The 25,812-nt window shown below is 54.7% G+C and overlaps 8 protein-coding genes across 8 annotated transcripts; 2 read left to right on the forward strand and 6 right to left on the reverse strand.

Moving 5' to 3' along the window:
• Positions 1-982: 982 nt before the first annotated feature.
• CGGC5_v012453 (uncharacterized protein) lies at positions 983-1,915 on the forward strand (the record flags this gene model as incomplete). Its single annotated transcript, XM_032034052.1, has 4 exons — positions 983-1,165; positions 1,230-1,299; positions 1,359-1,521; positions 1,576-1,915. The coding sequence occupies 4 exons, from the start codon at positions 983-985 to the stop codon at positions 1,913-1,915; spliced, it is 756 nt and encodes a 251-aa protein (XP_031886623.1).
• A 338-nt stretch (positions 1,916-2,253) lies between these two features.
• On the reverse strand, positions 2,254-4,729 carry CGGC5_v012454 (putative transcriptional regulatory protein; the record flags this gene model as incomplete). Its single annotated transcript, XM_066152697.1, has 7 exons — positions 2,254-2,946; positions 3,004-3,513; positions 3,569-4,274; positions 4,353-4,404; positions 4,457-4,481; positions 4,555-4,639; positions 4,725-4,729. 7 exons carry the CDS (start codon positions 4,727-4,729, stop codon positions 2,254-2,256), a joined length of 2,076 nt encoding a protein of 691 aa, XP_066008054.1.
• A 1,560-nt stretch (positions 4,730-6,289) lies between these two features.
• pelL-1 (Pectate lyase L) lies at positions 6,290-7,577 on the reverse strand (the record flags this gene model as incomplete). The annotated part of the gene is made up of 3 exons (XM_032034050.2): positions 6,290-7,076; positions 7,135-7,227; positions 7,294-7,577. The coding sequence occupies 3 exons, from the start codon at positions 7,575-7,577 to the stop codon at positions 6,290-6,292; spliced, it is 1,164 nt and encodes a 387-aa protein (XP_031886625.2).
• A 436-nt stretch (positions 7,578-8,013) lies between these two features.
• On the reverse strand, positions 8,014-10,236 carry CGGC5_v012456 (uncharacterized protein; the record flags this gene model as incomplete). Its single annotated transcript, XM_066152698.1, has 7 exons — positions 8,014-8,113; positions 8,162-8,280; positions 8,565-8,642; positions 8,697-8,945; positions 9,002-9,312; positions 9,374-9,412; positions 9,837-10,236. The coding sequence occupies 7 exons, from the start codon at positions 10,234-10,236 to the stop codon at positions 8,014-8,016; spliced, it is 1,296 nt and encodes a 431-aa protein (XP_066007989.1).
• A 926-nt stretch (positions 10,237-11,162) lies between these two features.
• Positions 11,163-13,045, reverse strand: rco-3-0 (putative glucose transporter rco-3; the record flags this gene model as incomplete). The annotated part of the gene is made up of 3 exons (XM_032034048.1): positions 11,163-12,486; positions 12,551-12,823; positions 12,930-13,045. 3 exons carry the CDS (start codon positions 13,043-13,045, stop codon positions 11,163-11,165), a joined length of 1,713 nt encoding a protein of 570 aa, XP_031886626.1.
• Positions 13,046-20,106: 7,061 nt separating this feature from the next.
• Positions 20,107-22,815, reverse strand: CGGC5_v012458 (Protein sel-1-like protein 2; the record flags this gene model as incomplete). Its single annotated transcript, XM_032034046.1, has 4 exons — positions 20,107-20,492; positions 20,551-22,518; positions 22,577-22,723; positions 22,788-22,815. The coding sequence occupies 4 exons, from the start codon at positions 22,813-22,815 to the stop codon at positions 20,107-20,109; spliced, it is 2,529 nt and encodes an 842-aa protein (XP_031886770.1).
• Positions 22,816-23,091: 276 nt separating this feature from the next.
• On the forward strand, positions 23,092-24,587 carry CGGC5_v012459 (putative WD repeat-containing protein; the record flags this gene model as incomplete). Its single annotated transcript, XM_032034045.1, has 6 exons — positions 23,092-23,176; positions 23,318-23,329; positions 23,400-23,717; positions 23,780-23,879; positions 23,935-24,339; positions 24,395-24,587. 6 exons carry the CDS (start codon positions 23,092-23,094, stop codon positions 24,585-24,587), a joined length of 1,113 nt encoding a protein of 370 aa, XP_031886578.1.
• Positions 24,588-24,703: 116 nt separating this feature from the next.
• frg1 lies at positions 24,704-25,586 on the reverse strand (the record flags this gene model as incomplete). Its single annotated transcript, XM_032034044.1, has 2 exons — positions 24,704-25,136; positions 25,195-25,586. The coding sequence occupies 2 exons, from the start codon at positions 25,584-25,586 to the stop codon at positions 24,704-24,706; spliced, it is 825 nt and encodes a 274-aa protein (XP_031886604.1).
• Positions 25,587-25,812: the final 226 nt, after the last annotated feature.

The following is a 25,812-nucleotide window of genomic DNA, read 5'->3' on the forward strand; positions in this document are numbered from 1 at the left end:
GGTGATACTCATGCCTTGACAACAAACCTTAGCGAGAGCCTCAACCCCATGCATATGTCAATCTTCTTGCAATCAGCCCTACAAAACCAAGGACGGCCCTTCCCTAATGAACGCCATGACGGCGCTCCCATTTCATCCTCTACAATATATAGAACCTCCCGAGTAGGGCCGAGATGACAGGGTTACCGGCTGATCCCCTTGGCCTTACGGTTCAGCTTCAAATGCCATCAAACCTCCCACAATTACTGCACATGCACGCTGGCAATCAGATGCCTTACGATCAGTCCCGACCGCAAGCCAAAACCAACGCCTGGGATGTAGCAATGGTTTGGTAAGCCGTTTGAGCCGTCTCTCTGCCGCCCGCAACATCGCGTGGTTATCACTCTCGACGTGGACCATACTTCCTGCGAAGTCCTTTGGTTCGTTACCTTGGATTTCCCCAAAGGCAGTCTTCCCAAGGCTTCCTTACTCAATCTTCTGCCTCAAAGCTTCCTGTTCCTTGACCCTGGCGCCTCGAATGCCTCCAGTGATCCTCGCTCCTACCCGCGAATACCACCACATCGCGAGACCTTGCCGGCGATCGCAGTGTATGTGTGCCTGTCTGCCTGCTTGTATGTGATCAGGAGCTTTTCGTGACGCGTCATGGGAAAGGGCAGGTCAACACGCCTGCCTAGTAGTATTTTTAACGTTGCCCCATTTTCCCTGGCGGAAGGAGGTCCAAAGCACCAACACTGTGAAAAGCGACCTAAGGGGGGGGGGGGTTGTGTCCCTCCGCCTTCCCATTCTATCTCCGCACTTGCTCTATTAGATCATATGTATTTAACGGCAGGCGGCTTCTGGGGCTGCTTTCACCGTCCCTTTTATTTTCTCTTTATGACTCAACTGGTCTGGAACGTTCCTCTGTACAAATACAACTTCAGCATCCCTCAATCCCCTCTACGTCGCCAAATCATCGCCACATCATTGTGAAAGCATCTTCAATATGACGAGAAGCGTCCATTATGCCTCCAGTCGGGATGCTGGCTTTGAGAATCTCCCGATCTTTCCAACGGGCTACTTGGCCTTCAGGCTCCTCCAGGTTGCCCTCGCCGTATCACTCCTCGTCATCTGCGCGTGGGCCATGATCTTTATGGTCACTTGGTCTCACATTTACATGCTCGTCTATGTAAGTACCAGCAGTACGCCTCACCGAAGGAGCTCCACGTCGACTAACGCGCCGCCTCGCAAAGTGCTCAGCCGTCATCGTCGTTAACTTCTGGCACCTCATCTCTTACTACCACGCGCCGAAAGTCTACAATTGTACGAATCCTCCTCCACCTCTCATGAAAGCATTATGCTGACATTTGCGTCTGAATCAGACTGGGTAGTGCTCGCATTCGACATAATCTTCCTCCCTGGCTTGTTTCCCATCTCCGTCCTGACCGCCATGTCCGCCGCGGAAGGCGCGTATGTGGCCGACAGATACAATTGGGGGGCCGCCTCCGTGTACATGGTTTTGACCGTCATAGGTTTCCTAATCGTGTAAGTCATTATCTCCTAACAATAGCCAAAGACTCTCTAACCATGCCCACAAAGTGTCTCCTTTGTCATGTCCCTAATACTTCACGTTATCGGTATCAAACGCCACCGCAGGGACAGATTGCACAGCCGCCCAGTGAAGGAGAATCATCACGTCGACAGCGAGAGTCAGAACGCCCAGGCCACCACTAATGCGCCCTACCGGCCCGTCAACCAGAGTCAGAACAGCCTGCCTTACCCGAACCACCCACAGCAGCAGACGGCCAACCAACAACAGCAGGCGGCCGAGCAACAGCAGCAGACGGCCGAGCAACAACAGCAGACGGCCGAGCAACAACAGCAGACGGCCGAGCAACAACAGCAGACGGCCAGGCCACCGATGCCGGACACTCATTAGGTGTCTGGTAGGCATTAACGAGATGGCGTTGAGTCTGATAATGCTACTGCTGTGTAGTACACGGCATGGGCGAGGGAATGAATTTTTACATGGGCGGCGTCTCGGTTTGAGCTCGAAACAGGCTTTATTGAGCACAGTTTCTTTATAGTATCCACTTCCGGCCGACGCCTGTATGGTAACCTGGTAGTAGAACCTAATACGAATCCTTCAATGATGAATGATCTCCTGATCACTCAATGTGTAAAGGTGTTACAAGTCATCAGGATTGTGCCGGGAAAATGTGATCTACAATCAATTGCTATGAATTAATATAACGCCTGCGTGTATGACTGGGGTATCTATGCCAAATCATTCCAGTTCTCTGTGCTAAAGTCCGGCCAGTACAGTCCTTGATGGTCATCGTAGAACGAGGCCTCCAAAAACTGCAAATCCAGCACCGGCTGAGCCAGGAGCTCCTCCAGAGACGGCTCCGTGAGGGCCATCCCCGCCGTCGTGTGCGCCGGCAGCATCGGCGCGGGGCCAAACTGCGACATCGCCGAGCCAACCCCAGTGAACCGCGACGACACGTCTTCGGCCGCCAGCCCGCGTGTATGCTGCTCCCCGAGCGCCAGCCCCATCCTCTTGGCGTACACCTTGTCCAGGTCCGCCTTCATCACATCGACGTGGTGGCAGTACTCCTGGGCGGCGAAGTTGCCGGCGTCGCGCAGCTGGGACAGGAACCGTGCCGACTCCTCAAAGGCCTCCCTGTCGCTCCTGCTCTCGGGGCCGTCGAGGAGGCTCGATGCTGCGAGGATGGTCAGCGCTGAGAAGAGGTACTGGGTGTAGAAGTAGTCAAAGGTGGCGAAGGAGCCGTCGATCCAGGAGTCTGTGAGGAGGCGGATGGAGTGGCGGGCGCAGCGGATGCAGGCCTCGGAGAGGGTGATGGCGCTGGCGGGTACCTGTGCGTCTGTAACGGGGGATGATGAGGGCCATGAGGCGACTTGCGTGCGCAAGATGTGAAGTAGGATGGGTCGTGTGGCCAGGATGGCACACTGATTTTGTTAGCAGTGAGTCGCGATTATCCAGAAGAAAACAGGGGAGTATCTTACCTGGTTGAAGGACAAGTGAAGGGAAATGGGCTTTGGTCCAGAGTCTGGGTTATCGATCTGAAGGTGGGTGGGCAAATCCTCGACCCAAGCCCGGAGGTCTTTCAGGGCTTGTTGCACTCTTGTTGACAGAGTGGCATCTCCCTGATTGCGTTGGCCATAGATTGAGCGGACAGTCTTTGTCACGAGGGCTGCTAAACGCAGGTTGGCGATGTGGTAAGCGGCATCGTCAAAGTCGGCGCCAAAGGTTTGGCCGACGACAGGTTCTGAGGGCAGATCCACGCCTATGTCGTTATCTTGGATGGCGCTTGGATGACCTAGCTTGGAGGCCCACACACGATCAAAGATGTACGTCGTCCAGAAGAGCCGCTTCCTGTGCTCTCGCAGGTCGGGGTCACGAAGCTGAGATTCTGGAATATTGAGATGGAGGCCCATCACTATGGCCATCCGCATAGCTGTCCCGGACATGACGAAGGCACTGTACCGGCGATTGAGCACTAGAGAATAGAAGGACTGCGGCAGTTAGGACCCATTACAAGACGGGCAGATGATTCGCAGTTGGACGTACAAGGAGGAGCATAATCTCGATGGAGTCTGTGCCAGGCCGCTCATCGAGCAGGCCGAGTATCCTAGAAGCTTTCGCAAAGTAGGCCATGCCGGGAAAGTCCCTCTCCGACGGGATGGAGCGGGTCGAGTATAGTTCACCAATGGCGAAGAGCGCCCACAGCTTCGACCGAAGCATCAAATCTCCCCACGAAGGGTTGTGGATACTTTGCTCCAAGTTCTCCATGATGGAGCTGCGGCGGACGACGTGGTACCGTCTGCTGACGTACTTGAGGGCGACTTCTACGAGAAACCGAGACCTGGAGGGCGTGGGCCATGGGATGTCAGACTTGACGAGTGTCATCAGTTCCTTGTCTGGGGCGTAGTTGAGTCTGAGAATGTGCTTTGGCTGGGGCTCTTCGGGGTCGGAAATGACCTGGCGGAAGCGGGTGGTGAAGGCCGCGTCCGCCACCTCGCTGATGAGGATTGGGGTGCGGAAGACGTTGGCGTTCATGAACCATGGTCTCACTTCTAGTGTGGCGGCTTCTGAGGGCTCCTCATTGTCGCTGCCTCCCCGCCCTGAAGACGGCGTAGTCACCTTGTTGCCGATGTAGCTGCTGGTGTTGGTCTGGGTGGTTATCTGACTGACGTCGTCCCTGATAGAACTAGGCGCGCTCTGGGCATTCTGACTCTTGAGCCGACGGATTTCGTCCAAGAGGCCGTCAATGTAGCTTTTCACGCCGTCAGAAGATCAACACACATAAGATTGAGTTTCGGGGGTGGCGCTCCTGACGAAAGCCTTCCGTTACCTTTGCCTGACCTTGACTTGCCTATTGCGTCGCGGGTAGGTACACTCGGGGCCTTTGCCAGCGTGCCGACAGTTTTGGCACGGGTGCTCCCCTGAGCACTTGACCTTTCGGGAGTGACACCGACGACATCTTGAAGATAAGGCATGTCAGTGGTGTGTATCTTGTGTGTGTGTTTGACAGGCTTGGCAAGGGGGCAGCTCACGCAGTCGACTTTACGGGTGGCAGGGGCCCGTCTGCCAGGGGGCTCCTGCTGCCAACATCTGTGCTGGGCGGGGTCCTGTTGCATGCTGCCATGGGGAATTAGAGATGGACATTCGACAGAATGCCGAGAGAGGGGGAGAGTTAACAAAAAAGGTGGTGGATTTTCTTTACCGCATCTCACAATGCGCCGCCGTTTGGTGTTGTTGAACTTCAACAGAGTTGGTTTCGCGTCTCGATGCGTCAGAGGAAGAGAGAGAGAGAGCGAGACTGAGACTGGCACTAACAACCACTGCAGCGACGTCGGCGAAATGACAAGTCGCCGATGTGGCGGACCGGCAAGATTGGGTTAGTCATAAATTCATGGGCCCAAAGAGGAAAACGGGCCTCCTCCCCGGGCTTTCGGCAGCGGCCCGAGCTTGTCTCTCCGGTTTCGTCGGCTAACTGGTGCCTTTGCCGAGCTGAGTCATGAGCCCGTCGCCGACGTTGGGTCCCTGCACGGAATGCCGATCCGGCGCCGTTGAATGTTGAACGGGAGTCGTTACACGGCATGCCGGTAGTATAGGAGTACCAAAAGTAAGCGCTTATATTATTTTTTTTACTTTACCCCCTGGAAACCCCACACCATCATTGTAGACAATCACCCATAATTACGGATCATACAACTGACAAAAACCATTCATCACTTTCCTCCACATTCCGGCATCACCACGGGAATGAGTTCAGAGGTCGAGAAAGCCTGAAGATTCTGGGCTGAGACTTGATGACACTATCTCAAGGTCAGCTCTCGGGAACTATGCCAGTATCATGTTGTCTCTTCCAATTCCATATCCAATCTAGTAGGGACCATTGTGCGATGTTACATTTGGTAAGCGACTGCTTGTTGAACTCCACAAGCTGGTTCTCGTCCCAAAACTTTCCAGTGTCAAAGTCGCATCGAATGATAAAGCTCCCGTTAGCAATATCATGTATTGCCTGCGAGTAGTTCCCAGGGAGACACCATGGATCATCGTTTTCCAAACAAAGGCGTCTTCTGTGCTCCCAAGACGGGGGCGGAAGGAGTCCCTGCCGCGACTGTTCATGCATAGCCATTTGCCATGCCGCGTCACGCATAATGACTGTCTGGAAGGCCTTTGCGCATGACGGACCACCGGTGAGAACCAATGCGAAGCTCCCGGGCGGCATTCCAGCAGACTCAAGTACGAGAGCCTCACAGATCCAGATCGCCAAGTGATAAGTCATGCGATGTGGCCCAGATCCATCTGTGAAAGGCCAAATCACTCCCCACAAGTCGACGCGCCGCTCAATGCGGAGACGCGAAGCGATTCTCATATTATTTTAGTGGCGTAATACCTTTCGGTCTCTTACAGATTGGTTAACAGATGGCCAACGTCAAAACTCGATTAGCCAACAGTCGTGCCTTCAAAATGTTGATAATATTCGGAATAACTCTAGATGCATGAGCTATAAGAAGCACTGTGCTGCACCCGAAAAACAACAACACACAGGTCTCCATGGGAGTCTCAACGGCTGACGTCGCTTCCAGCACGATATTCAGAGCTTGATAACCAAGCTTTTCACGGGGGCAAGCAAGACCTGTCCTTCAGCAAGACCTAATTGGGAGACCGAGCTCAGAGACCCAACTCGGAGTTTACATGAGCTACATAGAATCCCACTTTGCGTGTTCCGATACCTGCATTTACAATATGTACATCAATCCACCCTGTTGGCCCTTCGTCTTATACCTCAGCGAGAGTTGTCGCACCAATGGCCTGTCCCGACGTCGGAATCAAAAAGTTGCTCCCTTTCACCTTCTTATCCGAACCCCTCGCCCCCTTCAACACAGACGCATCCACACTGACGAAGGAGCTGTTGGACCACGACCCCGAGTTCCACGAGTTCCCCGTCGCAGTCACCGTGCTCACAAGACTGACCTGCGCGCTGCCAACATTAACCGCAGCAATGTTCCCCGTCATCTTCGACGACGAACTACGCATCACAAAGCCCGTGTCTCCGTTATTCCACGCCGTGTTCCGCTCAAACGTCAACGCGCCGGGGTTGCCGTTATCGATGAACCCCTTCTTGAAGTTGCCGAACGCGATCGAGTTGCGCACGACGTGGTTCGCGGGCGGGTTGTCCGTGATGCCGAGCTTGAACCCGTTGCCGTCGCCCTCGAAGGGGCTGAAGCCCCAGCGGTTGTACCCGTTGCCCCAGCTGTAGACCTCCTCGAGCGTGACGGGCGACGCGAACATGAAGAGGTCCAGCCCGTCGTCGACGTTGTCCCACAGCCGCGCGTTGCGCAGCACGTTGCCCTCGCCGGAGCCCGACTTGCACGCGAAGCCGTCGGCGCTCTCGCCGTTCTTGCGCGGGTCGCGATTGCGGTATGAGTCGAGGTTGAGGACCGTGTTGTTGGACGAGGCGCCCTCGAGCTGGAAGCCCGTCTCGTAGTTGTCGTGCGTCGAGAGGCCGTTGTAGTAGTTGTGCGAGGCGTCGCGGGCGTAGATGCCGTAAGGGCCGTTAATCATCCTATAGTGGTGGTTAGAAGGGTCTGTGATGGATGAGAGGGGCGGGTGTTAGTGTTTACTCTAAATCGTAGAAGGCCCAGTAGTTGGCGTTCTGGATGTGAAAGATGCCTCGCTCCGAGTTGGGCAACGATTCGTCCAGGGCCTTGGGCGTGCTGCGTGATGAGCGTGTCAGTGTCTCGATTGTTTTCTGGGCCACTTATACGCATAAAGAGACTCACCCAGGCATATTCTCGCCGTCAATGATAACTTTCTCGCTCTGGTACGGGCGGACGGAGATGGGAGACGTGACGGTTCCGCTCTTGGAGAATTGGATGTTCGCAGAAGGCGCATAGGTGCCCTGGCGGAGGTAAATGGTGTCGCCGGCCACGGCGGCGTTGACGGCCGATTGGATGGATCCATACGGCGCCGTCTGAGTGCCGGTGCCGGTGCCGGTTGGGGACACAAATATGTCGCGGGCGGCGGCCCCGCTTAGAATGGCCAGGAAAGCAACCGGAAGACCCATTGTCGGTGCCATTGTCAAAATTATGGTATTGATGCTGCCGATCTCCGAGTAGCGACGGCTTCACCTACCCGGTTCGCCTTGGGTGTAACCAGACATTTTATAGTTTATTGCTATGCCCCAGGAAAGCCCGTTCTCAATTTCTCAAATTGGAGGCAGCTCAGCATGCCATCGAGTTCCCACAGGTCTCCATGGCCTGTCGAGTGTTGCCAATTTTCCGGGTTCCTGAAAACCGGTCAAATCAGAAATCCCCCAATCATGTACCCTTGTCCCTGGCAGATCAGGATGACTGCCAACACCACGCAATATGGAGTGGGATGCCGAAGATGGCAGCTCCGGAGAGGACCCTTCCGCAGATAGATGATGACGAGGGTCTTTTATACAACCATGAACGAAGGCTGTTGCTTCCAAAGGAAGACCTTCATTACCCGCTAACTCCTTACATCACAGGCACGGAATCGTGCAAAGTCGTTCCCTGACTGTTCAGCGGTCTATCACGTACTCGTCTTCCTAAACGCCAAAAAATCTTGCCCAGAACCCTGCCAACATCAGTCTACCTCCGTACAAGGATCGCGCAAGAAACTCACCTCTCCTGGGCCTCTGAGCCCTTGGAGCCCTCTGAGTCCTGTCGGCCCTGGGAGCCCTCTGACCCCTTCGAGGCCGCCGGGGCCTGACACCCTCCAAAAACAAGTCCCACGCCTCGATTCTGTTCGCATTAGCCCTCGGATACCGAAAATCACTATCAACCGTCACCCTGTTCCTCAGATTGTTCACGGTCCTGTTCGCCTGCTGCCAAGTCAGTCCAAACCGCAGGAACCGGTGCCAGTCGCACGCCGTCACGCCACAGCTCCGGCAGTGCCAGAGCTGTCTGCCGTCCCTTATCCTGCAGTAGAAACACGGCGGCTCTTCTCGTGGCTGGAACTCCCACTGAGCATGTGTTTGATGGTTGCAACGCCCTTCCTCTCGTTCTATGGCGTACTGTGGCCATACTCTGCCTTCGGTTTCGTCGCCCTCGCGGATCCGGCGCATGTTCTCCGGGCTGTCTCGTCTCCAATTGGGGTCTCCAACCTGTTATCAGAGATGGTTAGCCAGGCTACAGATGCCAAGAAGAGAGCAGCTGACCTCTGTGTTGTTCCCATCGGCGTAGAACATCATGATGTAGTAGCGTTGCTGGCCCCGTGCCTGCCCATTTGCGTTCGCCATGATCGGTTCTGGATCAATGTGGTCTGGTTCCGGACCGTCGCCAACATCAATCAACGGTAGAGCACCCCCGAAATCCGGGTCAAAGTTGGCGGGATGTCCTTCGAAATCGTCCTCAACGACGGGTACGAAAGGAAGCACTGCTCTCAGTCCATCAGCATTCACTGGACGCTTTCTTTTATCCTTCTCGAAACCTTTGACAAGCAAGCGGAAAGGCGTTGACTCACCTTGAGGCATTGGTCGTGGCACAACACGGGCTTGTAATGCTGGAGGTAATGGCGGTTGCTCCGCGATGACTTGCCGTTGAAGCTCAAGCAAATTTGGAGGCTCTGCTGGCGGTGGGAGAGCGTCAGGGATCGCTCCCTGTGGTCGAATGCGTGGGTGGTGATCCATCGCCCCCCGGCCTTGCTGGTATCGAAACACGCGTTGACGCATAGGGACACGACGTTCACGTCCTCCATACTGTGGACAGCCCCGTGGGCACCCGCCCCTCCAGTCCCCTCCGCAGAGGAAACACCATTGATGGCCGCACTCACACCTATTCAACATGTGTGTGTCAGTCAACCAGACCAGTCGTTGTGTTTGTGTGGTTTTCTCACGTGATGTGATTGCACCCATCCCACAACTCGACAATCCTCCTGCATGTAGGGCAACTCGCAAGATTGTCTCGGTCCATTATATCCATCAACATCTCGTCTTCCTCCTCCTCCCGGCACGGTCGACCGGGGTGTATGGCGGCTCGGCACATCCGACACGTCCCCTCGCCACAAGCGCGACATCTCATGAGGTCAGCCGTGACATGCAGTCCAGCAGCGGGTATGAATGCCGCACACCCGGGCCGGGAACAGTAAACCCGCTGATCTCCAGGCGTCTCCTGTTCCTCCCTGACCTGCCTATACAGCCTCAGCAAGCCAGGTCTCCTAACCCACCTGATTGCATCGTTCTGCAACGGCTCGCAGCACTTGGGGGGCCACCCGCCCTGCCTCAAGCCAGCGCGGATGCAACCCCTGAGACAGGGCGCGCAGAACCAGCATCCGCACGGGAGTTGTAACTTGGGCTCACGGCCGCCGGAGCAAATGATACAGTCCTCCCCGCCTTCTTCGGCTCCGTCGTCAGGCTCGACCGGGCTGTCTGCGAGAATGCGGTTGCGCTCCTGCCAGTCAATGTAGGCGCCGGGGTTGGGGTCTTCTGGCTCAGGCTCTGTAAGCGGCGGGGGTCGACGAGGCACAGGTCGAGCCGGTACTGCTGCTGCTGCTCTTGGTGGGTTTGGGTGTGGATGTCGATGGGCGCTTTGTCGTACTGCGATTTCGATGAGCTCTTCAGGCGCCGCCATCTGTAGCGCCAGTGCCGCTGCATTCTCGACCTCCTCGGCAGTGGCGAATGGTAAATCCTCAACATCAAGGAAGCCAAAGCGGAGGATGAGGTTCGACACATGTTCGTCTAAAAGTTGGAATTGCTCCATGTAGAACGATATCCAGAATCAGCTTGTATGACTTTTTCTCAGAGGGCTTCCTGGTGATTTTGCAAACCGACGTTGACCTATTGACATTTATATTTTTCGGCGTGCGACGCAGTATTTCACCAACGCTGACCTATCGTGAATGATTAGGGCAAGTGCAACGGTGCTGATTCGCGACCTGGAAGTTGTATCTGGTTTGGTCCGCACCTCGTCATCTGAAGCCAGCAACCAACATCCCATCAGAGAGTCACATAATGTTGACTCAAGCCCGACGGTATGGCCTTCACTGGAAACGATGCGAGCGGGCTGATGACATTCACCTCACCTCCGTTAGCCATCCACTTCGACGCGATCCATTATGCATGCTACAAAAGGATAGGCACTTACATTGATCGAAGAGAGATCATGGTGCCGGAATGATACGTGTTAACCAACGAAAACTTGGCACTTTTGGTTCGGGTTGATGAGTGTCACAGCGGCCGAAAAGTTCAGAAGTGATTTTGAGTCAAATTGATAGACGAGAACGAAGCTACTGCAACCCTCATCTCTGAGTGGCTGATGAATATCAGCCTTCTTCCGCCGTTTTGTCACATTAGTGTGTCGAGCCCGCAGAAGTGGGTTTAGTATATCATCGGCCCCAAAGCGCCATTCAAGTTACGTCCATCATCGTTTGTGATGGGATATTCTCGTCAACATTGACCGTTAGTCCTTCATCCTTGCCCAAACGACCGCTGTGTAGTGGCATTTCCATTCCCGCCAGATAAACACCAAGAACCAACCCCCCCGTCAGTGACTGTAGCCAGTAAACCCGTAAAACTCCTTGACATCGTAACTCCGACGCTGCTATCCGGGATATGATTTGGAAAAAAAACAAGTTAAAAAAAGAGCGGTACTAGTAACAGTGGATATAATAGATTGGGTATAAAAGATCAATAACTGAAGTCAACATTGCCCATCTGCGACAACATTTTTGCTTCTGCTGATGTTGAGTTCCCGGTAGCGCCAGTATTTGTTGACGTCGCCGAATTCGAGTTCGTTTGCGTCGTCTGGGTTGATGAATTGGTTTGTGTTTGTTGCAGCTCGTGTTCTGGCGGGGGCTGAGCGCTGGGTGACCATCCTTCGTCCAGCATTTGTTGGAAGCTCCAGCTTGGCTCGAACCGGGTACTGTTCCAGGCATAGTCGACACGCTCATACATTTCGTCGATTTGTTCCAGACTAATCTTACTGGTCTCGAATACCATGCACCAGACAAACAAAACTGCCAGAATGCAAAAGGCACCCCAGAGGAAGAAGATCTTGGGTCCAATGTCTGCGTATCCAGGTCCTGACCCGACCATAAAAGGGGTTCCGTAGGCGATACCGAAGTTCAGAAGCCAGTTTGACGCAGTCGAGATCGAGTTGGCCTTCGCACGGACCTTGAGAGGGTAGATTTCAGACGTGATGACCCAGGCTACGGGCCCCCAAGATGCTGCGAAGAAGAAGATGTAAATGGCACAGAAGACGATGAGAATTGTCTGGGCAGCCTGCTGAAGGTTATCGCCAGCGGCCGTACTGAATGACGCAATCATGAGCTGACAGACGGCCATGCCGATAGCGCCAACCATGAGAAGCTTGCGTCGACCCCAAGATTCGATGACCAGGAGTCCAGGGATTGTCGATACCACGTTGATGATATTGATGATGAGAGCCTTCAGGTAAGGATTCTCCAGCTTGACGCCGTCGAAGAAGCTGGTGCTGTAGTACATGATGAAGTTGATACCCGTAAGTTGCTGCAGCATCTGCAGGCAGCATCCGGTGAGAGTCCGTCGGCCGAGATGAGGTGATCCATAGAATATTTCCTTGTAAGAGTCAGGGCCTAGCGTGAGCTCATACTCGTGGTTGGCTACAATTTCCTGCAGCTCCTCGAGCAAAGCAGGGTGAGTAATATCGAGACGTCGGAGGCGGCTGAGCGACAGGCCCGCAGCCTCGGGCTTGCCTTTCTTGACTAGGAAGCGAGGAGTTTCGGGGAGGATAAGAAGACCGAGGGCTTGAACAACGGCCCATACGAGTTGAAGACCGAGGGGGATTCGGTATGCGGCGGCAGAATCGAGTCGTTCGGTTAAGATGTTGACAAAGGATGCAGACAATAGGCCTATTGTGATGGACAGTTGGTAGGCGCAAACAAGGGTTCCTCGAATCCATTTCGGCGCCATTTCCGATTGATAGACGGGTACGAGCACTGAAATGGATCCAACTCCGACTCCAGCAAAAAACCTGCCATGTTTCATCAGCAACGCGCTCGTCGCAATTCAACCACCCAACACAGCCGATGACCTACCGTCCAACCAAGAGCATGTCAATGTTGTGGGCGCAGACTTGGAAAATGCCGCCGAAGCTGAAAACACCGATGGACAGAATCAGAGATATACGGCGGCCCCAGGCATCGCCGATGGGAGCGGCAAGAAGCGCGCCGAGAACGGTACCAGCACTGAGGATCGCAACGATGATGGAAGACTCGGAAGGGGAGATGCCGGGTTTTCGGTCGTTGTCGATGTAGCCTGTCGAAAAGTCTCGCTTGAAAGCCGTCATGGAGAGGATACCGTTAATCGTACTATTTTCCACCAAAATCAGCCTCAAGTTTCCCACAACCCAGTAAAGCAACACGCGTGGGCAGAAGTGTCTCGTGTGGTCGCGGTGGGCGGTTGTTGGGTGCTTACCCAGTGTCGTAGCCAAAGAGCAAACCTCCAGAGGCGACGAAGAGACCGACCATAATGGCCGGGGCCGACGAGCCGGCGACATTGTCGGGCTTCTGCCAGCCCATGGCTATCGCCATGGTGATGGGTGTTTGGCGACGTCAATCCAGAATGGAAGCGTGTGCTATGAGAGTTCGAATCTCTCGGGAGTTGTCGTCGAGGAGCGAGGTCGAAATGGGCCGGCGACCATTTGACTTGCGGGCAGTCGTGGCGGGCGAGCGAGGAGTGGTGAATCGAGTGTGGGTAAGGATGGATTGATGGGATGGGACAGGCAGGTTAGATGGGTGTGGAGAAGAAGCAGGGAGAGACTGGAGGGCCTGGAAGAAAGTCGGGCGGTCGGGACCCGTTCGCGTAGTGACAGTAAGTAGTAGGCCGGAAGCAAGCAGCGCAGCGCAGATGCAAAGGCAGAAGACAGAGGCAAAGGCAAGCGAGTCGGACGGAAGAAGAGGAGGAACCAGTGCGAAAAGGCAGAAACGCAGGCAAAGGGCACTGAGTACGGCGTAGGAAGGGCTGGCTGTGGGTGGTGAGGGACGTGGAGGGAATGGAGGAAGAAGAAGGCGACCGGGGGATGTGATGGTGGTGTTGGCGGGGGATGATGGCCACTCAGAGGGACGAACACAGTAAAGAAAATATGGGTCCTGAGGCCAGAAGTGAAGCAGCGCGCCCCAGGAAGCCAAAAAAGCGCAAGCGCACTCGACAGGGCACCTCCCCTACTGCGGTAGTGCAGGCGCAGCGCAGGTGTAGGCGGCCAGCAGCGTAGCACCAAAGCGATACTGTAGAGGGAATGGTACTGTAGAGGGAATGGGGAACAGACGGACAGGACAAGAGGGAGAAAGACTGGACTGGGCACGGGCAAGGGACGCGGATCAGCACGGTTTTTTTGAGGGCCCTCTCCCCTCTGCTGTACCTTAGGTTCCTAGGTTCACAGTGTTGGTGTGAGGTCTGCTGGGATTGCCCTCCTCCTCCTCCTCCCCCTCCAGGCTCACAGGCTCGCTCTGGCTGCTCTTTTCTTACTGGGCTCCCAGAACGTGGCTGCGGCTGTGATTGGCTTGTTGCCGTCTTGGGAGGTGCTGAGAGGTGCACCCGGCCGTGCTCAACTTGCAGGCGGCCACCCCCTTTCGCTAGACTAGTCTCCATCAGGATAAGCCTCGTCCTTGGGTCGTTCCCCTTGGCGCAAAAAGGCGGGAAGGAATGTGGAATGCGGACGACGAGCCTTTTTGTACTGCTTTGTCACTGCTAGCGAGGTCTTCTACTCGACTGGAAGAGGCGCTGCCGCTGCCGCCGCGTCCTCGGTACACCAAAAAACTGCAGACTTGCAGCATGGACGCCTCCTCCACTGATCATAACCCAAAGCTCTTGGCTGGCACACGACCTGACTGCTTGCTTGCTACTGCTGCTGCTGCTGCTGATCGTCTTTCGAGTGCACCTCTTCTTTTGCGGGGATGCCGGCTCTTGAACGCGCCTTAGGGAACCTACGGAGAGGAGCGGAAGGATTCAACATCGGCCTCTGGCATTCCACCCGCCTGCATGCGGACCAAGGCACCGCGGACACTAATACCGGCCTGCCTACCTATTACCTCGCGGTTCCTGGTCAGACAAGTTAGACTTCCGTCTAGAAAGCAAGGAAGGTGCAGTCCAATGGAAGCTTTGGTGGAATGTCTGATCACCGTCTCTTGTCCTTGGCTTGACGAACAGACACTTGGACTTGGGCACACTTCATTTGCTACCGCGAACCTACCTACCTAAGGAGGTACGAAAGGTAAGGTACCTCATGGTGCAGCACAGGGGGGTCTCATTGTCCCGTCCCGATCTGATGGGTCAAAGAACAGAGGACGTCCCGAGCGAGAGGAACGCTTCAAAGTCTACTTGGGGCGATGCGATGGCAATGTACGGACGGCAGGTAAGGCACGGTACAGAACGGCTGAAGCTGAGGTACTTTGCGGTACCTGTCTCAGGCCGACCTGCCTCGTGCTTGGAATCGGGCACTCGGCGTCTTGCATCGACTTCTACCGCCCAGCTCTGTCAAAGGAAAACAAAGGCGACGATTTAGTTGCATTAGGCTATTCGCACCGCTGGCTGTGGGGTCGACACTAACACCCATCCACCTAGCAGCACTCTCGCCTGTGCAGCAAGAACTTCTACTCCAGGCAGCATCTAAGCTGGAAATACCTGGCAAGACATTTCCACATACATCTGGTGAGTAGCCCACCGCATTAGAGTTGTCGATAGCTTTCTGAAAGCTCGACTTCCAGCTGCTGCTCTGTTTTGCGAGCAACTTCATATTGCATACCTACCTACTCGAGTTGCTGAGGTACCTTGGGTGCTCACGGCACACCGCGCGGTTGCAATGCATCCAGCCGACCTTACCTTAGCTCAGCCCTCCTGCATGTCGCAAATTGGCTCCAGTGACTGCAGCCGGCCCAGCCAGCTATTCCATTCTTACTCTGGATTATGACTTTTTTTGCCAGTTGAAAGGCAGAATAAGAAAGCAAGCGACAATCGACAACCCCGGTTGGCTACCCTGCGTCGACCACGTCGACCCGTGACTAATGACAACGAAGCCTTCCATTCTCAAATCCTTCCGCGCGGCTGTCACTTTTACAAGCAGTCAGTCTCTGCCACCTGGGCCTTTGCGTCTGGCACCACGGCTCGTCTTGGGAGAGCGATGCCGTGTCTCGTGTGTGTCCGTCATACAGACGTGCTGCTGTATCATGGGCATTCCCAGGTAGACAGACGCCCGAAACCTCAACCAACAAATGAACATGACGACAACAACACGACAGACAGACGGCTCTGGTTTCTCAGGAGGCGGTGCCCAGACCACTGGTCGCACCTTTCAAAAAGCCACCGGATGGGAAACGTGATCCCTCAAGCCCTTGTTCGGGTTCTCAACCTTACGGATACCTGGCGGCGCATCATGAAATGTTTGTCTGGCTCTGTACGGATAGTGGTCAGTGGTCGCCGTTGAAGTTGGCGCACAGTGTCAGCTTCTCACCAGCTGGGGTGGAGCCACGTACCCACCTTGGTACTGCAAACCTACTGGCTGGCGTTTGGAGAAGGTGCAGGTGGCACACTCGTCACTGTGTGCAGTTGCCGATTCCCGATCATGCCACCCGCTCGAGTCAGCGGCATTCCTGACAAAGCACAGTGTTTTCTGGGGCTCCCCCACAGTGATCCGTCAAAAGCCGGCAGCAGGGGCGCTGGATTGGAAGAAATTTGGTCGACCCCACCACACAAATTGCGGGGAGACTCCGCTAGGCTTGCCAGCGGAAGGCACGTACTGCAACGTCAACACCAAAAAAAGTCACCCCAGGTACCTACCTACTCAGCGGTGTTGGCGGCGCTGAAGTATGAGCTTGCTTCTAGCTGCACAGACAAGCTCAACTGCACAACAACGAACTCGTTCGTCGTCACTCTCAGATGGAAATTACTCCCGTCAATCTGCGATTGCTTGTCGCAGCCCGAAGTCAGGTAGGAGACAAGCATTTGCGGGCTCCAGTCTTTAGACTCTGTCCATCCACAGGCAAGCACTTTCTCACTCCTACTCACACACTCGCATCACAGTCACCACCAACAACCATCAACCTCACCCCATGATCATGCCGGCGCGCGGCACAGCTTTCCCAGTCCGCCGCCTCTTTTCTTACCCTGCCGGTATTCACAAGCCGTCCACGCAACTAACGAGTCAACGCAAGCATGGCGGGCGTCGCATTTGACATCTCCACAACGCCCACAAGACAGACGACTTGGTTTCCTGCAGCAGGCAAGCGGCCGTTGTCTCAAGCCATCAGCCAGGCTTACGGATCCCCGGAACAGCCGTAGAATCCTATTCCGCATATCAGCATGTCTTGGTTAACGGGCGGCAAAGGGCTACCGAACGACGCTCTTGCCAAATTCTCGCTCGGAGCTCCGTGAGCCCGCGAATACGGCATCGATATCTAAATGACTGCAAACCGCCACAGCTGCCAACCCAGCTTGGCTTTCGCCCGAAGAGATAAGCCAGCATCAGCCCCAACGCCTGGACGGCTGACGAAGCAATCAAAATCAACCTCTACACAAGAATTGAAACACGCACTGAGACTTGGGGATAGAAGGATGCGTCTTGCCCTAGTTGTCTCATCTGCACTAGCTTGCTCGCAAGCCACAAGCACTGTTCCGGCGAGCTTACACGCAGCCGCGTATGAGGAGAGGACGGCCACGTCTAGGCAGCGGAACGGTTATGCTTCCAGGACTCGCTCAGCCCCTGCCCAGTAATGCCGCCTTACAAGACTCGCCGTCCGAGCTGCTTTCTCGAGCGCACCAAACATTTGCACGGCCTTCATCGAAGCCCATCTTGTTCTGGAAGTGATCTAATATGCATGCTATCCACCTTTCCCCGGTCAAAGTCAAACAGTATTCTTCTTGACAGCCCCCGGGGCAATGTCGACCATTCCATAATTTGGACAGGAAACTACACTGCGGAGGAGCAAGAAATTGCAGCCGAGACCTCTAAAGCGTGCAGAGTTTCTGCTTCTAACTGGTCATTTGGTGCTTCTCGCCCCTCCGGACTGTCGACTGAGCTACAGAAACTGGGCTGACGGCCAACGACTTCATTAATCTCACTCTAATTGGCCGGTCTACTTCTGCTGCGTCCAAAATTCCACCGCCCTACGAGGCGCTTATGAGGCACAGGGAGAGCGGCTTGTCTCGTGTTATGAGGTCTAGAATTGGGACACTGGCCAGATTGACCAGCGTCGAACCAAACTTCTTGTGGTTAATTCTCGAACCACAACTCTTTTGCACAGACTCCAATCTGCCAGCCTATGCTTTGGAAGAAAAGATGAGACACGACCTTGGCAAGACCAAACTTCCACAACGAAAGCCATCGACATTTTCATTCTTGTCGAGGCCCCAGAACGAATGGCACGAACCGACCACAGTTGCCTGTCAATCTGACAAGTCAAACATGACGGGGCCAATGTCCACCTAGTCGAGAGATTGATATTCTAGTAGAACGTATGCCCACGCACTTGGAAAACCTGGCTAGCGACTGAGTGAATCTTCCCGTCTCAGCCGAGCGTTTGGCCTCACCGGCTGTCAGCACGAATGCAAAGGGCGCTAGCAATCATCCACCCAGAGCTCGTATAGTCGAAGTCGAGGCTGAAGAGACGCGGAAACCTATGCTCTCGCCGGAGGAGGTCTCCACAGGACGTCCGCGGCAACTGGCTGCGTCTTGTAAGCACCGAATTACATGGTCTCCATGTCTCGGACAGCAGACGACGACTTCTGCAGTGGTACAACCAATACTCATGGTGTTGGTCACGACATGCCATACATGCTAGCTGAGACCAGAGCCAGCAGGATCGGTAGGGTATCTACAGTCGGATATAATCCTCGAACCCATCCATCCATTTCCATGTTACACTCTGGTCAGCAATGATTCAACAATGCGGCGGTAGCGGCACGAATGGCAGGTAGATCGCACACGCACTGGGTATGTGTGGGTTTGTAGCGACGAACTGATCCACGGATCGACATGCAGCGATCGACGAGGACCCCCCAACGTGGGCACCACGCAAACGCAGACCAAACGCGGCCGCGGTGGCCTCGGGGGGCTCACACGGAAACAGTCCCTGCATTTCGAATCAGACTGCAGAGTGTGAGCACTCGTATTTACCGCTCTTTTGCCGACGCTGGTCTGGCACTTTTTGGACCTGCCAGCTGCGGATGCGCGGCGCGCAAGCGGTGCGAATTGCCGCTCGACTTGCGGCAACTATCTACTTAGCTCGCGGGGTGAGAAGTTTATTGACGACATTGATATTTGAAATATGTCTTAGCGCGCTGTCGTATACAGATGTCAATCAGACAAGCATCCAAAAACCCGAAATGGGTGCTGCATTGTGACGGTTGCTGGGAGGCTAGCTCGAACCAAGACTCAACTAAGTCCACAAAACTCGCCACAGTTTTTGAGTATCAGGAAGTCGAGGGCCCCGTGATGGTCGTTCTCGAATGCTTGTTCAACCTGCGGCGCCTGAGAGCTGAAATGGTTCTGTTGAGGATGATCACGATCACACACGGCGTAACCAGCAACGAACTCAACAGTCCAACTACGAACGGGATGGGCGACTCGCATGTGTTTGATCGGTTATCAAAACCGCGTGGCACGATACTTGCTGCAGAAGCTGCGCGGGATAGTCTTGGGAATACGATGCAATGTTTTCTTTTTTTTTTCCCTGTGGCAAACAAACCCCAAAACGTCCTGCGGCAGGTAACTATGATTGACGAAACGGGAGGAATAATGGGGTTTTCGACGAGCATACACGCGGTCGCTACTGTGTTCCCACGATGATCTGCAGACACGGACAGAAGCACCCCGTCTGGTGTTGCGCACAGAAAAGGGAGAAGATGAAGGTGTGACCTCGAAACCACTGCCGCTGGGCAGCGTAACACGGCTGTCGTGGTCCCGTCCCATTCGTCCCCTCCCCTTAACCATGAGAAACTGAAATAGAAACGACCATGTCGGGCCCCTACTTTTGTGTAATTCTTCTCGTTTTCCCCGAGGACGCTGTGGAAGTGATCTGTTTGATGAGCTATCCTTGGGTCACAATGCTGCTACGATGCGGAGGGTATCGTCGCGGATACCAGATACCGAAACGAGTGAACGTATGTCACAGAAGATGGAGATTTGACATGATTGCAATTTCATCAGGGGGCTACACGATGCCAGCTGTGTATCCGACGTGTTCGACCGAGCTCCAGGTTGCAAAGTCTATCATCCTTTGCAGAGTGAGTAGCTGCAGTTTTGCAACACTATGTTGCGGCCCTCATCAACACCATCAAGTGCCCTTACACGGAAATGCCTGCTTTGCTGCCTCTGCAATGGTCAGGGTTAAAGAGATACATGGCAACCTGACATCGACGATGGCACAGGCGAATTGTGGTAGTCGAACAAAGGGACGGTCTTGCTCATCATTGTGATTTCTTTTTTTTCATACAAAAACCTAGGTTTCCATTCCCAGGACATTCCCAAAACGCCGGCGCTGAATATGCTTCTTTCCTCTGCTGAGCCTTCACACATCTCGCTTTACGGTCCTCCTCGAACCTCTCTATCTCGCTTGTCTTGCTGCGCGTCATTGTGTGCTTTCGTATCATACATGTCAGCTCAGTGACCAATGCCTCCCGCGACCCAGTTGTTCCATTCCGGGTTTCCCGGCTGCGGAAAGAGGCCTTGATCCTGTTGTGCTGCCGGAGCGGGCGCGGGTGCCGGTTGGCCCTGCTGGTTCTGCTGTTCTTGACGTCGTCTGGCTTCCTCTTCCCGTCGGTGTTGCTGCTGACGCTGTTGGCGATAGTACAGCAGCAGGACAAGCGACAGTGCTAGGAACACGATGATGAGGCTCTCCGCGATACCGTCGTCTTCAAGAGGGCTACCTTCGGGGCCTCCTCCGATCGTATCGTCAAAAATGTCCTCATAATATGGGTCATCGTAGAACTGGTCGTCTTGGAGAAAGTTGGCAATCCACTCGCCAAGGGACCAATCCTTCTTTGGTTCTGCATTGACGTTAGTTTGCTTGAAAAGCATGAGAGTGAGCAATGGAAGGCTTCTTACTGGGATCATCTTGGATAGAGTGAATAGGCCCGTGAGTGAAGGTGTTCCACGCGCTCCTGATGCGCAGTTTGAGCAGACTCAGGGTGACTGGGAGATACGCCTCCTCGTTTACCTCGAGGGCTTGATCGTAGTATCTCTTGGCCAGGTGGAAGTCCTGTGTCAAGCCAATGCCGTTCTCGTGCATCCAGCCCAGGTTCCAGAGGGCCTGCGCGCTCTGGGAGTAGTCCGAAGCACCAGTGTAGCACTGAACAGCCTTGTTGACGTCGTGCTCGGCACCGATGCCGTAAAAGTAGTAGTCTCCCATCTTTACTTGGGAGTCCACATTGGCCTGTCGTGAGGATCTAGTCCAGTACATCAGGGCAAGCGTGGGGTTGTTCAACAACTCTGGGCGATTGTTGTTGACGCCAAGCCCCTTGGGTAGTGGCAAATTTTCGGACAGCTGCAAGCTCGACTTGAGCGGGTCGAGGATGAAGGCGACATTGTTCTGGGCTCTTTCGTAGCCCTGTTCAGCTGCCATGACGTACTCCAAGAACGCAAGCTCAACATCGCCGTAGTAGTAGGCCTGATTTGCTTCTGCCCAGGAGGACACCAAAGGCTCGGCCTTCTCGGCAACATTCTTGTAGTATCCCAAAGCCATGGAGCAAGTCTTGTCTCGGCCGACTCCGTGGTACACCATCTCTGCGAGATAGTAGTGTGCCTCAATCTGACCGTACCTGGCTGCCAACTCGAAATAGTTGTTGGCAATTCGGACGTCTTCCGGTCCGCCCTGGTCAAGGTAAAGTACACCCAACTCAATCTGCGAAGGTGCATAATCCTGGTCCGCCGCAGCCTTGAAGAGGTCAGTAGCCATAGCAATGTTTTTCGGCGTTCCGTATCCATGCAGGTTCATCAGACCAAGGCCATGCTGCGACTGGGCGTCTCCATGGGAGATGCCACGCTCGAACCATCTCTTCGCTTGGTCGAAGCTCTGATCGACTCCATCGCCTCTCAGGTACATACGGCCGATGAAGCCGGCGGCCTTGCTGGCTGTCTTTTCGATTCCCTGCTTATGGTTTTCGATGATGCGCCCGTCCTTTCTCCAGTATCGTTTAGCGACGGTGAAGAAGTACTTGCGAGCCAGGTCAAGATCTCTGTCGAGCCCTCTCTGGCCATCGTAGTAAATACGCCCCAAGTTGTAAGACGCTTTCGCATCGCCCTTCTGGGACATGAGGTCGAGGTATTCGATAACGTCGTCAATGGCGGCATTGGCGTCTGAGTTAGGGCTGACCTTGATAGCGTTCATGCCGGCGCTCGAGGCACTGGCACCTTCGCCATACACTCCACCAAGTTCGTCTGCAATGCGGTACGACTCAACAACCCAGGCCATGCCGCCCGGAGGACCCGATCTGTACCATACCATGGCTTCGTCGGCAACCTTCTTGTAGTACTTGCTTGCAATCTCACAGTTCTTCGGCGTGGCAACGCCGCTGTGGTGTCGGTAGCCTACAGCCATCTCCGCGCGTGTGTCTCCCTGAATTGCTGCAAAGGTGTAGTAGAGCAGTGCCTTAGCCTGGTCGGGAACCACGACGTTGCCAATTCCTGTTGCGTAGTAGAGGCCAATCATGTACTGGGCTGTGCGGTTTCCGTGGAGCGTGGCGAGGGTCTGGTAGTGGCCGAAAGCAACCTTCAGGTCTCTCGGGTGAGTCCAGTTGCCGTAGAAGTTCATGTCGGCGAGGAGATAAAGCGCATCGGTGTTGTTTTGCAGAGCGGACTGCTCCAGAAGCTTGACAGCCTCCAGAAGCGGCCCGCTGACCTTCGTTTCGCGTGCTTGGTTGCTTCCCGGCACGCCAGCTGCCTCTAGGCTCGGGAAGACCTTCAGTGCGTATTTGAACGTAGTCCATACGAGAGTGTATCGGCGTTCGCGTCTCGGATAGTGTCGTGATGGAAGCTTCTCGAGCTGCTGAATGGCCAAGTCGACCAAGTCGGCCCCTGCTCAGCGTCAGTCATGATCTGTATGATCTCCCCCCACCATCGCGACGGTTCGTACCTGGCTGTCTTGGGGGTGGTGCATCTTGCTCAGGAACTACGTCCGTCTGGATCTTTGCATGTCTCTCCTTTCCGGCTTCGTCGTTCTCGGTATTGATGACCTTTTGTTGCGCATCAGAACAGAACACCGCGGCCGCCTGCAACAGCACTGTAGCGTAATATGTCAGCTCCCACATCTACATCCGGACATTGCGCCAGCAGTGAGCACTTACGGACAAGCCAGAGGAAAGAGCTCTTCATGCTGCGAGTATTATGTGCAAAGGTCGGTCGCAAAGGTGCGCGACATATTATCCCGCAGCGAATAACCTGTAGCAATCGACGGGCGTAAGTTTCGGTTGGCGGTGCTAACAGCAGTGATGGGAACAGTTGTCCTGGCTCTAAGGTCCACGTAGATGAATTGGGAGCTCTGGAAGACCGGGGGTCGCTCGCTCCTCCTGACGTGATTGGACACGCTAGCTTAGTGACAGGTACAAGTACCAAGTGAAGAATAAGGTGTACGTATCGGCATATCGCTCTATGAGGGTTTGGCGCAAGGGTTGCATATGGTGGGGCTTTGCACCAAAGAGCCCCTCAGCTCACTATCAAAATCACCAACTGACAGGTGAGAGAACCTCAGATGAACCGCGCTTGAACTTGTGCTTATCCAATCCTTTGCCTCGCCATACCACGGGTTTTTGAAGTCTAGCATTGGCTTCATTAATTTCCCGTAGAAGACTTCTTCTACTGCTCTGAAATTGATCAGAAACCTTGTCTGGTGAGTACTCAACTCATTTACTACTTTTTTTTCTCTCCACTGTCCAAGACCCATGCTCACTCAAGTCTAGTCTACACAAGGAACATGTACAATCTCACCTGTGTCGACGGCCACCACTTCGGTGGTGAAGGGGATGTATACGTCCTTGACCTCCATCGCCTTAACACTGGATTAGCTGCCATCTCTTCCGACCAAAAACTTACCCTTTTCAACCCTGCCCGCATAGGCCAGGGGCCCATCACGTCGTTGGCCACCAGCCACGGCAACCTTACGTGCCTAAAGACATACGATGCCCTGGAATCTATCGTCTGCACGGCAGGAGAGAATGGGGAGGTTTCAATCTGGGACCTGAGGCAGAGCTCAAAACCGCAAGTAGCCCACTTTGCAGGTATGTTGACCCGCCGCAGCCGGGGTCATTGATGAACCACGTCGACTTACACGCAGTCGCAGCAACTCAGTCACCCATCACCTCCCTCGCCTGCGACTCAAGAAGCAGCACGATAGCAATCGGAACAGAACTTCAGAACCACACTGCCTCCGTTATGCTCTGGTAAGAACCCTCGGCGAAAGTCCTTCTCAGAGCCCACCCCTTGACACTTCCGCAGGGATATCAGAGCTGGTCCAACCCGAAGGCTACAATACGATGAAGTCCACAGCGATGACGTGACTGAGCTTCGCTTCCACCCTTCGCAGCCTCACGTCCTCCTGTCTGGTTCGACCGACGGCCTCGTCAACGTCTATGACACGCGCATCTCTGACGAGGACGACGTTGTCATCCAGGCGCTCAACCAAGGCTCCGTTCATCACGCCTCATTCATCAGCGATACAGAGATCTACGTCTTGACGCATGACGAGAAGTTTGCCGTCTACAGCGTCGCTGACGAGTGCCAGACCGGTGCCGCCGTCGCCGATTTCGGCGATGCCAGAGAAACTTTGGGATGCCAGTACATCGCCAACGTCACTACCAAGGTTGATGGAAGCGGTGCTATCGTCGGAGTTGGCGCCTTGGAGTAAGTGTCTTTATTTGCTCGAGAATGGGAGTTCGTAGCTAACACGGTTGCACAGGCGTCAGGTTTTCGAGCTGGTTCACCTTTCACGGACGAACGAGGGAAGCTGGGGTTTCGACAAGGCAAACAGTGTCGGTTTGCCTGGTGGTCATGGCGAAGAGATCGTTCGGTCCTTCTGCTTCTACGACGACGAGCAGGTCGTCTTCACTGCCGGGGAGGACGGCAACATCAAGGCCTGGAGACCCAGCTAGTGGTAGAGTAGAAGAATCGAAAAAAAAGAAAGAAACTCCGTGGGAAAAGAAATGATGTGCTTTTTCATCTGGGTATCATGCTTCCGTTCATCGACCTAGCAAGCGGCCAACCGGAATCAGCCATACTTGTCGTGCTTCCCCTTGACCTTCAACTTCAGAAGTTGCTCATGATAATCACCCTCCCTCCTGGCCCTCTTCAGCTTTCTGACTTCGTCGTCCTCGAGCCTGCGCCCGACAGCTTCTTCCAGTTCCTTACGACTGATCTTTTCCTTTGCCTTTTCCTCCTTGCTCGCCTTGATGCGCGGCTTGAACCTCGCCTGCATCCTGATGCGCCATGTGGTGTTGAAGGTCGTGGTTTCCTCGTCGCCTCGTACGTCTGATGTCGTAACGTTGGGCTTGGGCGGCTTGACGGACAGGAACGTATCGCGCAACGTCTGAATCTGAAATGTGCCCGGGGTATCGGCCGTAGCGATGATGTTGAACGATTCGAGGGGCGACACGGCCGCCGACGTCGCAGACAACACGCCGTTCTTGTCGCATCCAAGATACCTATATCGTCCGTTAGCTACGCCCGTCGACAGCTTCGGGGTCGCAAGAGGGCGCTTACTGTCCATGGTGTCCTTTGAACCTGAACTGCTCCGTTCCCGCAATTCTATTCGCAACCCACACCTGTCGCACGTCGTGAGGCTCCGCGCTCGTAGGGTTCCCGTCGACAATGTTCTCGATACCCAGCGTGAAGACCTTGCCGTTGGCATCGCTCGCCAACGCGGCAGGCGGGTCCGTAGGCAGCACGAACATGATGGGCCCAACGACGTCCGTCACCGCGTCGGCAGAAACCCAGCTGTCGTCGTTATCGGCGCCATCCTCCGGTGCAGCAGCGGAGGCGGCGCCGGCGCGGACGACGTCCCCGGCAGGCGCATCTCGGTCGTGGGCCTCCACCTCGGTCCGCTTTCTCTTCTTGGGCTTCTTCTCGCCCTTGAAGGATAGGGGCTTGACCATTGCCTAGGCGCCTCGTCCTTTTCGTTTCCGTCGCGTTCTCGTGAGTCGATGGAGGTCTCGATAGGGAAGGTGAATGTGAGATTGTCGCGGTTGTAGCCGGTGTCCGGCGGTTTCCGACCTGGTGTTGGTTGCAGCCTTCAAGATATAAACTGGTGATAGGAGCTTCAGCGCACTGGCGTTAAGGTATAGAAGGTTTGGATTACGTAAGGCCAAACAGCTGCCCCTC

Source organism: Colletotrichum fructicola (assembly GCF_000319635.2).
Source record: "Colletotrichum fructicola Nara gc5 chromosome Unknown KSG_Nara_v1_contig07, whole genome shotgun sequence".
Classification (NCBI taxonomy): Eukaryota; Fungi; Ascomycota; class Sordariomycetes; order Glomerellales; family Glomerellaceae; genus Colletotrichum; species Colletotrichum fructicola.